Here is a 16096-nt window from a genome sequence, read left to right on the forward strand (position 1 = left end):
CTGCGGTCCACTTCCGAGCTGGCCACACTGTATTCAATGACACAGAATCCACAACTCACCACATCATCATCGTCCATGTCGTTGGCTGACAGTGTCCACATTTTGACAGCGTTGGGATCCAGAACTGGTTTCTCTGCTGGAACCACAGAAGTTTGTGTAAATTGAGTGATTGCCTCACATACCACCATAAAAAACACATATACTGATGTTTACAATAGACAAGAAACTGAGAACAAAAAGTAGTTTTGAAGAAATCTGAATATTTGTTCACAAATCTTACTCTGTGGTATGACCTCTCAAATCAATAACCTTTAATACTTTAAGCTCACCGCTGATTGAACTATCAAACGACTCATTTTGTAATAGATCACATCAGTTTGCAATTCACTGATTAGCGTTGTACAATAGATAAGGGATAACATCCGCTATCAGTTCCTGCATCTCATGCTTGTGAAGCTGTGGACCAAATTTAAGGCCTGTTGATTAAAATTATCTACTATAAACCCCAGAGAGCAGACATGATAATAGTGCTTCACAAAGACGCACATACACACGTGGACAAAACTGTTGGCACCCTTCCGTTAAAGAAAGAAAAACCCACAATGGTCACTGAAATAACTTGAAACTGACAAAAGTAATAATAAATAAAAATGTACTGAAAATGAACTAATACAAATCAGACATTGCTTTTGAATTGTGGTTCAACAGAATCATTTAAAAGAACAAACTAATGAAAATGGCACATTTGAAGAGCCAGGTTTGTCATTTCATCTTACCTTTATCCAACAGTGTGTGCGATTTGAGAGGTCATCATGCTTTTTGTTAACCTTTTGTGGTCTAACGGAGTGTTCTTGACCATTATGAGACATTATAGTTTGGACAGAATCTGACTGGTGGTTTCAGAGGCATCACATGTGACAGACCAGAGGGAAACATCCCAACAGACTCCGAGTGGTCTCCTTCAATTTAAGACGTGTGGACAAAAAAAACCCGCTCAGAACAAACAGGAAAACTGCTCATAAACCTACCTGGCTTTTTCCCGAATGAAAGTTTAATCTGGCTGGATGATCCCACCTCGAAGGTAGGTTTGGAGGCAGATATGCGGACTCTAGACAGAGTGTTTCCTTGGTAACCAGTGGCCGTCCTGAGGGAGCTCAACGCCTCGGGACTCAGTTCTGCTTTACTGACCTGGATGGGGAATGAAGCAAGAGGTTCGATGGGTGAAAAGGGAGACATTTTGCAATGGGATGTCACTGGTGCTGATGTTTACGTTTTAGGTCTTTACACTCTTTGTGTGTGTGTGTGTGTGTGGGTGTAGCCACTCAAGCACCTCCGTCACCGACATGAAGCCTGACAACTTCAGAGCTGCCAGCAGCTTCTCTGCAGTCTTCACACTCTGCGCCTCAGCTCCTGGCACACCGAAAGAAACAAGTCAAACACACTGTGACACAATCAGAGCCACAACCGTATTAGTGCTGAACAGTGACCTGGTGGATAAAGACACCTGTCCTAGGTTGATTTGTTTTACTTTGATGTTAAGGATATTATATCTGTGTTGCATTTCTAGTGTACTTTGCCATTATATTGGCATCAGAGGACTCCATCTTTGCTTTTCTGACTTCAAATTCCAACATAATACGGTGCATACCATTCTATTGTCCCTTCTGATTTTCCACCTATAAACGTGTATGTAAAAGAAGTTTGCATTCACCTGTAACTGCTTCATCCAGAACTAGCTTCCCACCAGGTTTGAGCACTCGAGCCATTTCAGCCAGAGTCTCTGAGCTGTGGATGGAGGAGCTGTCAGCCAGGAGGCAAGAAAGCACCCAGTCAAAGGTGGATGCTGAGTGGGAGGCTGCGGAGGGGAGAGGGTCGTTTCACTATGTGGTCACGCTACCAGGATACATCACAGCATGTGCTGTAACATTGTGGTGATAACACATTATTTGATTCATAAAGCAAGCGTGTTGGATCACTCACAAAGCAATAATCTCTCCATGTTCTCCACTGACACATGGCAGCCAGCACCAACAATGGCACCCAGTTCCTCTGCGTACTGCTTCAGGGCTGCTGGTGCTGAGGGCTGGGCCCAAACCAGCAGCACCTTGTCGCCTGTTCTGATGCCGAGCTCTGCCATGACTTTCTGAATATCTCTGTCCGTCACTGGATTATCTAAAAGCGAAAAAACGTGTACGTTAACTGGAAATGATCCAACCACCACAATGAACCAAACCGACAGCACAGTAACGTCTCGTCATAACATCATAGATTATAATAATGGGAATAAGAAGGTCTAAATACAACCGTGATTGTGACAGGCCGTTGTAAATACTGTTACAATATTTAAAATACAATGGTATTAAATGAAAGGGAACAGCAGGTTCCCTCGAACGTCAACGTTAGTTTTATTGGCAAGTCATTCCACTATAACGTTGCTTCATCGTCAAGAAATGTGGTCGTTTATTCCAGCTTTAGTTCTAAAATGTAACATTGAAAGGGTTAACCCGGCTAACTACTAGTTAGCGTGTTAGCTTGTTTGTTGACACAGGTGAACTGAAAAGCATAACGTTAGGTCATGCCGAGCAAATAGCGTGACGCAGAAAACGCTGGTGCTTATTATAAGGCATGCTTTTAAGTCCCGTACACGGCTACCCGCTAACAAAATATACTTACACTTTTGGATGATTGTTCTATGAAGTATTTGGTGGTTAAATCACTGAAATACATGAAAATGTCAATCATATGTACTATCTTACCTAACCGATAGCTTGATGAGAGATTCAGTATGCGTTTCCGGTTTGTTTTTCCAAAATAAAATAATTGCTAATGTTTTGTAACGTTTGCCCATTCAAAGTAACGTTAACAGGTGAAACGTAGCAGGCTATATATTATAATAATCACATTAATTCATTCAGTCACAAAATTGGTGCACTGTTATTGTTGTTTCTTTTCATTTATATGTATATAAAGTATTTTTCATGCGTTTTAGTTTGAAGGCGACATCTCTGTTTTTTGGTCTCTTGCCAGCTTGATATTTATTTCAGTGAGTCGCACTAAAGTGACGCAACTGTTCCAAAAAGAAATTTACACCGCAGTGCAGCTGAACATGGCAGCGCTGCTGAGAGGTCTACGTGCTGGAAGGGCACTGCGGGGGCTGGGCAGAGGTGAGACGGGAATGCTGAATTGTTGTTGTTGTTCCGTGTTAATAAGAGACTGCCTCGGAAATTATTCATGTAGCCAATGTCCATTTTTTCGGTTATGTGTTGCATGAAGGGGAAACGAGCCAGTGTTTGACGTTACTATCCGTGCCAAAGTCACTTGTCACTGGCGGTGATAATGAAGGACAGAAATGGGTAGCATTAGTTTGGCTGTGGCTTTTGAAACTAAATTATGAGCAGTATAATTGTTGGTTGGGATGGTACTACGTTTTTTTTCAGCCCTGAATATTTAGGAGTCTTCTATCTGGTTGTGCAAACTGTCAAAGTCTGCTTCACCTGAACTGGCTATATTTAGCAAATATTGGCTGTTACGTTTTGAAAGTACAACAAGTACTTGTTGCTGGCACTGAGATACACTGAAGTAATACACGAGTAAATACATACGTGGCCTGCCAGATTTGGTATTGTTGCACTTGTTCCTATAATGCATAATCTCCTCCTGTTAAGGTAATTATTTTTACCACACACTGGTAATAGATTTATTTATTTGATAAGCAATAATTGAAGGATTTAAGTGCCCACCGATTACCTGACTGTGATGTCATGATGTCCTCTGGGAACCAAATCTTGTGGTAAAAACAGAACTTCCGCATACGAGAATCTGCAAACTCTAGAGTCTATACAGTTGCATTCAAGGTTTCTATACAGTGCAAATGCTTTGTGTTGAACACGGTGGAGATTTTGCGAAGTAGTGATGTCTCTACCAGCAAAGCCGTTGTTTAAATCAGGCATATGACTCTGAGGCTCTTATAATATTGCACCGGGTAGACAGACAGGTTTGTGTTGTGCAAAACCCCTGTTGCACTGATGTGTACGGGTGGGCGCACACTCATTCACACACACACACACACACCCTCACCCCCCCCCCCCCAGGCGGGCTTCTCGGTTCAGGGGAAGTCCAAGAGCTGAGCCAGCAAATTCACACAAAGAAGGAAGATGGCGGCTTGGAGTTCCCCGGGAGAGGGAGAAGGAGGGGAACTCCAAGTAGTAAGGGTTCTTGTGTCATCAATCAAGTGATGTGAAGGGTAGGAATCCGTTTGAAGTCAGACATCTGAGGCCCGGACGAGTATATAGGGGCAGTTTTGAAACAGCAGAAGGACCTTGAAGCAGCTTTGGAGAAGGAGTTGGACGGAGTCTCTAATCCCGTGCGGGCTCCGGCCTGCACGGAGGAGAACTTTAACTTTTTGCAGAGTCTCCGGACTTTGAGAGTCGGAGTTTTTAAGAAAACTTAGAAGGTTTTTTGAAGTCGAAACAGGAGAGAAAGCTCACTCTGTCCAGTCCTGCGCTGGGTGAATCATTAACTTTTTCCTCCTTAGCCTACCCAGCCAGCCCGTCTGCTGGCTGAGTCAGTGCTTTTAAATATCCTTTGTCTGTAAACTGCTCTGAAGGGGTTTTTAATACTTAGGTGATTTTTTCTTATAGTTTGCAGTTAACGATTTTCTCTCTGTATTTTGGACCAAGAGACTACACTTTGATTTAAATGCAAATAAATAAATAACGAATTAGTTTCTTCGACCAAGTCCTTTTCTTCTTATTTTCTTGAGAAGCCAGCCCAGAGGAGGGGTTACGCCTCAGATGATCCCCTTCATCCCCTGAGGTAAGTTGTGTTTGATCCAGCTCGGTACATTACTGATGGCATTCTTTACATGCTCCAAACCACACTTGATACTTATTCAAATTATTTTCGCTCTAGTTTAAGAGAAGTCGCCCGGGAGAGACCAGCTTGCGTTTGAAAGAGCTTTATATCTGTTTGGGCTCTAAAGCAGGATCTTATCAATTACGAAAGGATTAAGAAAAATCTAAACAAAAGAAATAAAAAGAGTCAAGTGAATACTGGACTCTTATAAAACCAAATAATCGTCCGAGCGACAGACTACACTGTCTATGTGAGTGGCTGCGGGTCACGTCAGATAAGACAGAAATCCAGCTTTGGACCAGGCTGGTGGTCAGATAATTAAAGAATATTCGGTACAATATTATAACCCGGTAAAGATCAATCTTAAGATACAGCAGTGCGCGAGGCAAAACCAGGGAGGATTGGGGAGCTTTCTCTCATCCCCATGTCTCCCGACCGGTCAGATGTGAGAATCATATAGGGGACGGAGTAAAACCCACCCCCCCTTCTCGCCACCTCTCACGGCAATAAGGGGTTCACACAGGGAGGGGCCGGATCCACCGGGCATGAGTCACGTGGAGTCTGGCTCCCTCTGGTGCATCGCAAGGGTTGATGTATCACCAGCTGGCCCTCCTGTCATCTGTGCATCAATGATTGACACGGAGAACAGTCGGCTCACTCTTTTATGCGTTTCACATAAAAGGCCTCCTATTTTGCTTATTACTAACTATTTCCAGATGAATTGAAAAGATTTACATAAGGAATCTAGTTTTAATAACCCAAATATAAATAATAAAAAAAATAAAAAAAAATTAATAATTATTAATTTTTCAATTTTTTATTATCGAATCAAAAAGTCGTGAGGTGTCACCCCCCAGAAATCACGTAACATGGCGCCCAACGTGGGGCTCGAGAGGGATTAGATCCCAGAAACACTAGAACGTGTAATATGGGTAGAACAGAGGTTCCCTCTCGGGTTAAAATACACGAATCCTCCCAAGGAGAAACAGAAAAGTGATGTGAATTCAACCAGCGAAATCAAGCTGAGGTGATATATTGAACTCTGCCAGAAGCGGTAAAAATCGACAATCCTCGACCGACGTTCATAACACTCGTCCGTCAGTACCGGCAGTCAAGGAAAAGATTTTATCACTCTGCTCTCTCTATTAGGAATCGGTACCATGGATCGAGGCAGTCAATAAATCCTTTAAAAAACTTGACCGTCCTTCTCACAGGAGAAGGAGTCGTTCAGTTAAAACGGGACAAATAGACAGATCCTTAGTGTTAAAAAACTTAGAACCAAGTAGAGAGGAAACCCTTAAATTAAAAGTACTTCACGGGAGGGCATTTAAGAGATTTAGTGGACAGAGATATTGATCGCTGCGCATAGGTTTAAAGGATACCTAGCTTGTCGACACAGAGGCCCGGCGAGAGCATACGATTTTAAATAAAATAGTATAGTTTCCTCCCCCGTCTAAAAACAGGGTGCCCTTTTTAGCACACCGCTGTAACACAGAGAAGGTCTAGTTGAGCTGGCCCCTCAATGCAATTAACGACTCAGGCACTGAAGAGATGAAAAAGGGCAAAATCCTTCCCTAGTCAATATATTGGAAGATTATATCATAGTTATATAATAGAGAAGTTCCATGTATTGTTCGTAGTAATATTACAGTAATATTATTGCAGGGCTTAATGGTATTATCAGTATATGATTCTAGCATTTAGCAGAGACCTGAGAGAATGAGGCTCTGAAACACCAAAACGTGTGGAACAGGGGAACTGATTGATTTCTCTCAGGATAGAATCAGGGTGTAAGATATTACCGCAGTGGTATCGCAGCACCTTGGATTTTATTGCTGTTATATATTAAAATAATAGTATTTCGAAAATGGAGGAGGAAGGAACGGAATGGGGTTCAGATAGTGAGGACCCTCCTCATGGGGGTTTATCTCCCCCCCACTTTGAGCAACCGCGGAGGACATTATGTCCAGATCCCCGTAAATACGCTGATCCGGGTAGTAATTGCAGGGAATTAAGGAAAGCCCTGGAGCCCAGTGCTCCGCCACCATATAATCAGGAATGCACAGTATATACCATGAATACAAGATATCGGTTTAGAACATCCGTGTTTAAAAAAAACGATTTATAAATTTGCAGTGTGGGGTAGTATTACAGTGTTGATTTTGGTTAATATTGATAAGTGCAAAATTTAAAAAGCCCCCCTCCTTGCTCCGAGCAGAGGGAGCAGGCAAAGGAGGGGCGGCCCCCTCCTTTTTGCTCAGAGGAGAGAGAGCGAGCAGGGGAGGAGGGGCAGCCCCTCCCCTTGCTTCCCTTGCTTTCAAGGCAGCTCAGAATGAGCTAGAATAAGAGAAAAAAGCAAACCGCTCGCCCACACAAGTGGACTAAATGGCCCAAAGCCAGGCCGAAAAACGGCTAAACTTTCCCTAACTCCTTCCACCAGGTTGGAGAGGGAAAGATGCACTCACTGAGGTCCTGATTGAGCAAGCCTCTCCAATAAGGACCAATGTGCATGAGGGATTACGAAATGAGGGACACGACAAGGTCAATAGGTTTTTTGAAACAGAATCTAGTTCCTCTTCCTAACCTTAGAACACATCCAACACAAAGTGAGGTCACGGGTCAACAGTGAACGATGGTTGATGGCTTCAAGACAGCTACACCAGGAAAAAAGGAAAAAGGCAAGCCAGTATCCCATCAAGCATGAGCCTCATGTTGACTTCTGTGACCTCACACGTTACATTCCACAAGCCGTCTGGATCCTCAACGCCTCAGGGGACATGATTTTGCCTAGAATGAGCCTGGACAGCCATCTATTGGCATTCAGGTGAACTCCAAAATCACCGTTTCTCTAAATATAGTTAGGGTCTTTAATCCTTTAAAAGTATATCATTTTTTGTTTGTTACTTTACCAGTTCCATTCTTATCAGCCGTATATTTTACACGAGCTTCTCTGATTTTTCAGTTTCTCCTGTGAGGACATTTTGTTCATTTCTTATTTTATATTTTTTACGATCTTATCCTTTATATTAAGTAGGGATTATATACACATCGTTTGAGTGTTTTATGCAGTTGTTACGGACTGAGCATTTATTTTTAGTTTTAAAACTTTTTCAAAGATTAAGTTGAATATTCTAGTTAAGGAAGGAGAGAGCCTTTTCAGATTTTTATGTTTTGATTTCTACACGATTTCTACCCTGGTCATTATGTGAAAATGAATCTTGGACCAGATGACTGGCCCAGCCCAACGATCTATGATCCTGATCTGTGCTTTCATATGGCATACAGAAGGGCGAGGGAAACAGCAGCTAACAATATCCTTCACGATTGTATAAAACTTAATCGGCTGCGAGATAGCACGCCTCAGTCTAGAAAGGACAGGTTGAAACAGGTAGTCGTTTAAGGTTTTCTCTTTCTTTGATACTTTACTGCTATTTTTGTTGAATACTTTTATCCTCATCCCCTGGATATATTGGGTTTAACCTCTCATCCCTGAGGTCTCCAGGTTAACCACACCGAATCTCCAAGCTCGGGGCAGGTCCAGTTGGACCGGCGGGTTGTACCACTGTCGGACTCGCCAGAATCACCCACTGCTATCTCTCCCTCTCTGTCTCCCAACGTCAACATGACCCTGACCTCTGTCCACTCTGTGGACGAAGAAATCGATCCCCGAAACGTGTACGGGCCCTTACGTGATGCAACGGACCTGATGGACCATCAGCCCATCGGGGGAGAACCGGCCTACGCTGACCTGGGTCCTTATCAGTATCCAAATACTGAAACTGGACTTTCCGTGGGCCCGGGGGCCTTCAATCGACTCTAACGACCAGGGGGTAGAGGAATATGTCCTCTGGGACAGAAAGCGGGCTGAGACAGGTGGCGTCTCGGATGGGAGATGCTGAACTATCGACAGTGACGGGTACTGGCGTGGCTCGCATGTGACTCTGGACATTGACTTTTCTGCTCTAGGAGAGAGAAGAAAAGAAAAAATACAAAAACAAAGAGGTTGTGGGGGTATTTTGTATTTTCTGATATGTTCAACGTTTTGTATCCTGTACTTTTATGATATCTTTGAGAGGTGGATTTTGTTTTTGGGGATGGGGAGTGTTTTACTTTTTAGCGTTGCTTTTTCTTCTTTTAAACTATGTTTTCAGATAGGATTCATTTTCTTTTTCCTGTCTTTATTTCAATGATATAATTTCATGTGTTGTGTTTCAATATGATTCAGATTCCCATTGTTTTTCTGGGAATACCTGCTTTTGTGCATTTTTGACGATACAGAAGTTATGATGGACCTCTACTGTGAGAGTATGAGATGTTCTATTTTTCGTGTATCTGGTGCCATTCGAGAGAGGGTGTTAGGCGATGTGGCGAATTGGCCCAGATCGCAAAGAAAATGGTTGATCTTCCGTTCACTGCGATAGACATTGTCAAAGGTTTTAGCCTCAATTAATCATGGTAGCTACCTTTTGTGTGATACAAGAACGGAGGTAGAGACAAGTCACGATTCGCAAGAGAGGGTGTTGAACACGGTGGAGATTTTGCGAAGTAGTGATGTCTCTACCAGCAAAGCCGTTGTTTAAATCAGGCATATGACTCTGAGGCTCTTATAATATTGCACCGGGTAGACAGACAGGTTTGTGTTGTGCAAAACCCCTGTTGCACTGATGTGTACGGGTGGGCGCACACTCATTCACACACACACACACACACCCTCACCCCCCCCCCAGGCGGGCTTCTCGGTTCAGGGGAAGTCCAAGAGCTGAGCCAGCAAATTCACACAAAGAAGGAAGATGGCGGCTTGGAGTTCCCCGGGAGAGGGAGAAGGAGGGGAACTCCAAGTAGTAAGGGTTCTTGTGTCATCAATCAAGTGATGTGAAGGGTAGGAATCCGTTTGAAGTCAGACATCTGAGGCCCGGACGAGTATATAGGGGCAGTTTTGAAACAGCAGAAGGACCTTGAAGCAGCTTTGGAGAAGGAGTTGGACGGAGTCTCTAATCCCGTGCGGGCTCCGGCCTGCACGGAGGAGAACTTTAACTTTTTGCAGAGTCTCCGGACTTTGAGAGTCGGAGTTTTTAAGAAAACTTAGAAGGTTTTTTGAAGTCGAAACAGGAGAGAAAGCTCACTCTATCCAGTCCTGCGCTGGGTGAATCATTAACTTTTTCCTCCTTAGCCTACCCAGCCAGCCCGTCTGCTGGCTGAGTCAGTGCTTTTAAATATCCTTTGTCTGTAAACTGCTCTGAAGGGGTTTTTAATACTTAGGTGATTTTTTCTTATAGTTTGCAGTTAACGATTTTCTCTCTGTATTTTGGACCAAGAGACTACACTTTGATTTAAATGCAAATAAATAAATAACGAATTAGTTTCTTCGACCAAGTCCTTTTCTTCATATTTTCCTGAGAAGCCAGCCCTGGAGGGGGGTCACACCTCAGATGTTCCCCTTCATCCCCTGAGGTAAGTTGTGTTTGATCCAGCTCGGTACATTACTGATGGCATTCTTGAAATGCCCAAACCACACTGATACTTATTCGAATAATAAAAATAAAAAAAAATTAATAATTATTAATTTTTCAATTTTTTATTATCTGATTAAAAAATCGTGAGGGGTCACCCCCCAGAAATCACGTAACATCTTGTATGTGTGAAGAAGGTCTATGACCCAAAAGCTGCAATAGTCCATGCGTGTAGCAGTGTGCTGGTGTTCTTTCTTGCACCAGGTGTTTTCTGCAAGAGAAAAGCTGATAAAAGATTACAGTGAAGGATTATGATACAACGTTAGGTGGTGGAGAAAGCGCCTGAAGCAACAGTCACACAGATTGACACAAGGTGCAACAGTTTAAGTCCCAGTGTCACTTGAAACAGAGTGCAAAGTCCTAATATTTTTGGCCATGAATGTACGATATAAATGTGACATTTCATCAAGGGGTTTGGTCACATTTCTCTCCAAACCGAATCCTTAGAAGCTCATGACTATATGTCTCTTCACAGTGGTTGCTGCACCAACAGCAACGGACCTCCAGAGCGGCGGCCTGAGAAGAGGCTTCCACCGTGCCGTGCTGAGGCTTCAGGATGAATCCAAATCTGACAAACACCCTTCCTCCTCATCCTCAACCTACCACGAGCACTACCAGGCCCACCACGCCGAACCGGACTCAGCGGGGGGGCCCCAGGACGACTTTACCTCTGACCCAGCAGCTGAGGAGGCGTCCAGGGCAAACACCAGGTCGGTAAAATAATCTTCACATCTTGAGATTAAAGAGTCATCGGAGTAAATTGGTGATCACAATGTGTTGTTACGTCAGTAAACATAAGATTGTGGTGTGCAGGTTTTGATTCATTTTATCATCCCAAAAGGGAAATTGTTTTCAGTGTGGGTAAAAAAAAAAAAGAAATAGTCGTGAATATCATCACTTGAACTTGAAAATCTCTCTAGACTGATTTAAGAAAGAACAGACGCGCATAACGCTTTTTTATTTTTAGGTCTGCTTTGCATAAACTTTAAAGATGAGAAAGGTCATGTAAAACATATAAAAAGTAAAAGTGTCATTGTTCCTATTTTCATTGTTATTTTTTCATTTATTAACGTATTTGTATGTTAGTTACTATTAACGATATATATATATATATATATCTTTTTTTTAATTATTATTATTATTATTATTATTATTATATATATATATATATTTTTTTTCTTTTCTTTTTTAAATACGGGAGCCATGGGAACAGAGTTCTTGAAATAAATTGAAAATATTTCGGCCTTTCCATACAGAAAGAGATCTTGAAATGAACTGGGGAAAACTCATTTTACTAGAATTATAAAAGTGTTGTGTGTCATAATTAGCCTGTAATTATTGTGGTATTTTTTTTTACTTAAAAAGACATTCAGGATGCATTGTCTAAAAAAAACTAAAAACAAAGTCCCTGTATCTCACTAAGAAGTTACTTGTTAGCTGTCTTATTTGAAGTGTTTGAATAGAAATTAGACATAATACTTGGAAGAGTTTGCGTTTTTGCAATATTTGTTTTTCACTAAAAAGGATGTTTATGAACAAAGGTGTATGTCTTATCTGATGCAATAAAAAAGAGATTCTCAAAAAATGTCAGGTGAAGTGATTTCAGTATGTTTTCGAGTAACTTAAAGAATTTTAAGCACAAATTGATGATAATGGGAATAATATCGTGAAATCACAATTATTTTGGCCAATTCCTTTTTTCTTTTTTTTCCGTCCCAGTTCATCTGGTTCTTTGCACGTATGAATCCATTTGCACATTGGTTTGTGATGTTGTGGGTTTGTGTAACTTTTCACCTCACAGTCGTTTGACTGTGAGGTGAAAAGTATATATACAACCTTCATTTGCTTCACCATTGTCTCTAAAATCAGATGACTGTGCATGCGAGTAAACGCACCAACGCAGGGGAAGCGTTGTCTGAAATATTACTGATGTTGCAAATATTAAAAATGTATTTATTTTGGGGTGCAAGTTTTGCTGTTTGCAACCCAAGGCCAAGAATGGGTTTCCAATTTCTCAAAACAGTTGCAGTAGCAACTTGGCAACCCTTACTGTCGAGCCGTAGACTGTGTCGCTTACTGACCTCACAGGATTTCTGGGAACTGAAGCTCAAAACACTAACCCCTGATGCAAGAGGCTATCCATTAGCTCAACTCATATCAGGTTCTCTCTCTGTGCTTCATCTATTCAGAAAAACACGTATTTTTATTGTGTGTCTGTTTAAAGTTACCAGGACCAGGGCGGAGAGCAGGGTGAGGAATACGAAACAGAGGAGCAGCTTCAGGCCCGAGTCCTGACTGCCGCTCTGGAGTTCGTCCCACTGCACGGCTGGTCCATGGAAGCCATCGCTGCTGCTGCTGAGGTGAGCTGCTGTTAAAGAGGGAAAGTACAGCTTCATGGCGATTCCGATGGCTGCATGGTAAACGGACTTAACTCGTAAGTGGCTAGTACATGGTGAACTTGGATTGATTTTATCAGACCCCAAAGACGAGACGTTACAAGTCACACATGTGCACAACTTGAATATTACCAGTCCTCCCAGTTATCTTTTGTTGTATGTGGTTCTGTTTGGTTTGCCTGCAATATATGGCATATGAAGGAACCCAGTATATTTTCATCTGGAAGTTTTATTATGTTTTTAATTGTATGTATGTATGTATGACTTGAAAGGTGATAAAGGTCATATATAATAATATATGTATATGTATGTATGTATGTATGTATGTATGTATGTATGTATGTATGTATAGGTATATATATGTGTGTATATATGTATATATATATATATATATATATATACATATATATACATGCGTGTGTATACGTGTGTGTGTGTGTGTGTGTGTGTGTGTGTGTGTGTGTGTGTGTGTGTGTGTGTGTGTGTGTGTGTGTGTGTGTGTGTGTGTGTGTGTGTGTGTGTGTGTGTGTGTGTGTGTGTGTGTGTGTGTGTGTGTGTGTGTGTGTGTGTGCGTGCGTACGTACGCGTATGTATATATATGTGTGTGTATGTATATATGTGTATATATATATATATACATATATATATATATATATATATATATTTTTTTTTTTTTTAATTTGTGATCCAATCAATCAAAAAGTAAAGTAAAGGATTCCTTCTGATCAAAAAGATGGATGTCTTGGTGATAATGAAAACTGATTTGAGCCTAGAATATTTTTTGCTTGCATTTTTTGTATGTACACTAGACACTGGGCCTGTCCTCTGCCTCCACTGGTATGTTCTATAATGGAGCTGGAGACTTGGTCCTACACTTCATCGCCCAGTGCAACTCCCAGCTGACGGAGATCCTGGCTGAACAACACAACCAGGTCCAGCTTGGCCAGGCCGAGTATGTACACTCGCACACACACACAAACACACGCATATCAGCTGTTTTATAATAAGCTGTAAAATATTTTAGAGTTAGGGTTCCAAATGCAAAATTGCAGAATTTAGCCTTTGACTATGACTACTGTATTACAGACCAAAGAAGACTGCCGACTTTCTAAGCGATGCTGTCGAGACCAGACTGAGGATGCACATCCCATACATGGAATCTTGGCCACAGGTATGGTTTACAGTGCCATGGGAACTTATTCACCCTCCTTGGTGTTTTTCCTATTATGTTGCACTAAAACCTGGAATTTCTTTTTTTTGGGGGGGGGGGGGTATGTAATAGACCTACACAAATTAGTCAAAATTGGTGAAGTGAAATAACAACAAAAAAACTTCTTTTTGAAATTTCTAAAAAGTAAGAAAATGAAATTTGGTATGTCCAGGTTTCCCCCTCTTTAAAATGAGTTGTGTTTTTCATTTAACTTCACCGATATTGACTATTTTGTGTAGGTCCGTTACATAAAATCCAAATAATAACGCAACATGATCGGAGAAACGTCACGGGTTTCATTTGATTGTGATCAAATCCTGTTTGATCTTTTGACTTTGCGTTTGTCTGCTCAGGCGATGAGCATCCTGCTGCTTCCTCACAACATCCCCGACAGCCTGAAGCACCTCTCCACCCTGGTGGATGACATGTGGTACTATGCTGGTGACCGCTCCACAGACGTGAGTGGATCCTATGGCCCTCTATCCCCTTCTTCTTCTTCTGCTCACACCTTCCTGTCCCCCTTTCATCACCACCCGCATAATTTCAGGCCGGCCACCTCCCAGGTTACTCCCCCCACCAACACCTGACTCTGTGTTGACACTGTGGCCAGAGATGTGACTTGTAACTGATTATTTGGCAGATGCTTCCTTAAAATTTGTATCTGTATGTCTCATCATAACTCCAGTCAGAAGTTAGATAATCGTTCCAAACCGATGCTCTGCTCTCATTAGCTTATCCTTTCGTAAGTTGCCATGGTCTAAGCATGATATTGTCTTAATACTGGCAGATAATGGACTTTCAAAGTGTTCTTCACCTCACCCCCATTCATTTTGATGTTACACTGGGACACTAATACTACTATTACTATTATTTTTATATGTATGTATGTATATATATATATATATATATATATATATATATATATATATATATATATATATATATATATATATATATATATATATATATATATATATATATATATATATATATATATATATATATATATATATATATATATATATATATATATATATATATATATATGCATGTGTGTATGTATGTATGTATGCATGTATATTTATGTATGCATACTATTCCTGTCATATTTTAAAGGAACACTGTGTAGGTTTTAGTGGCATCTATTGGTTTGTGGCAGGTTGCAACCAACTAAATACCCCTCTGCTCCCCCTCGCCTTCCAAGCGTGTCGGAGAACTATGGTGGCCTACAGGTAGAGAGGTATCTTTAGGATTTACAACTAGGTGCTACTCTTAGCAATACTCAGTTATTTGACCTGACTAAATAATTGTCTTTAAAAAGATATATAGAATTTTAAAAACAAATGAATTCTGAACTGAATTTATTTATAATTTAGATATAACTAAATTCAAGCAACAGGTATGTTTACAACAGCAAATCCACTAAATCAATCAAGAATATCTCACTGGAAACGAATGTAAAATGTAAATACAATAAATTACATTTCTGAGTGAAGTTTATAAATGATAATAATCAACAATGAAGAACACATGTATTTAGCACCGGGGCCTGTTTAATACCAGGTTTCAGAACCCATCACTACCTTCAGATAACGAACCACGAAAGGCTCTCTGTAGAGCCAGTGTCCATTCTGGGCTGCTGTAGAAAGATGGCGGACTCCGTGGAAGACGACCTGCTCCGTATGTAGATTGTGTAATGTAAGGCCCTATTGAAAAATGTAAGGCCTCTTTCAAAAGTGTACCACGTGAACTTTTCTGCACCACGCCCTTCTGTTGTAGATGAACTGGTACACCAAGCGGGCGGCGCTGACGGGCATCTATAACACCACGGAGCTGGTGATGCTGCAGGACTCCTCTCCAGACTTCCAGGACACCTGGAACTTCCTTGACAACCGCATTCAGGATGTCGTCAACATGGCCGCCACCGCCAAGCAGGTAGAGTGCTTATATCGCATGAAGCAGGGGCCAGGGACCATTTGACAGCGGAGACAATCTCCCAAGGACCCCTCATAATCGTGATGCCATCGGAACTATTTGTATTTTAAAACTTTTCAACCTAAATACTTGAGACATTTTAATTTGAATCATGTTTATTTTGCCCTGATATTCTGGGTGCTTTGTACTCA

At 41.4% G+C, this 16096-nt stretch overlaps 2 protein-coding genes across 4 annotated transcripts in view; one reads left to right on the top strand and one right to left on the bottom strand.

The window, feature by feature from the left end:
• LOC306779894 (anamorsin-like) overlaps nucleotides 1–10299 on the bottom strand; it is a 12396-nt gene extending 2097 nt beyond the window's left edge. The window contains exons 1-6 of one of the 3 annotated variants that reach the window (XM_079271982.1): nucleotides 3748–10299; nucleotides 1981–2172; nucleotides 1712–1855; nucleotides 1331–1410; nucleotides 1029–1188; nucleotides 60–136 (exon numbers count right to left, since the gene is read on the bottom strand). In XM_079271982.1, the coding sequence (XP_079128108.1) occupies nucleotides 60–136; nucleotides 1029–1188; nucleotides 1331–1410; nucleotides 1712–1855; nucleotides 1981–2172; nucleotides 3748–3811 (717 nt within the window). In that variant the 5' untranslated portion in view covers nucleotides 3812–10299. Of the gene's footprint in view, nucleotides 1–59; nucleotides 137–1028; nucleotides 1189–1330; nucleotides 1411–1711; nucleotides 1856–1980; nucleotides 2173–2673; nucleotides 2790–3747 lie in introns of those variants that run through there. The other 2 variants (XM_079271984.1, XM_079271983.1) reach the window with 2 other exon arrangements.
• Nucleotides 3080–16096, top strand: part of LOC306779914 (ubiquinone biosynthesis protein COQ9-B, mitochondrial-like) — a 14064-nt gene continuing 1047 nt past the window's right edge. The window contains exons 1-7 of the mRNA XM_079272012.1: nucleotides 3080–3164; nucleotides 10840–11074; nucleotides 12589–12724; nucleotides 13570–13712; nucleotides 13847–13931; nucleotides 14324–14428; nucleotides 15750–15905. Coding sequence (XP_079128138.1) covers nucleotides 3107–3164; nucleotides 10840–11074; nucleotides 12589–12724; nucleotides 13570–13712; nucleotides 13847–13931; nucleotides 14324–14428; nucleotides 15750–15905 — 918 coding nt within the window. The 5' untranslated portion in view covers nucleotides 3080–3106. The remainder of the gene's footprint in view (nucleotides 3165–10839; nucleotides 11075–12588; nucleotides 12725–13569; nucleotides 13713–13846; nucleotides 13932–14323; nucleotides 14429–15749; nucleotides 15906–16096) is intronic.

This window comes from Melanostigma gelatinosum, assembly GCF_949748355.1.
Source record: "Melanostigma gelatinosum genome assembly, chromosome: 1".
NCBI classification, from domain to species: Eukaryota; Metazoa; Chordata; class Actinopteri; order Perciformes; family Zoarcidae; genus Melanostigma; species Melanostigma gelatinosum.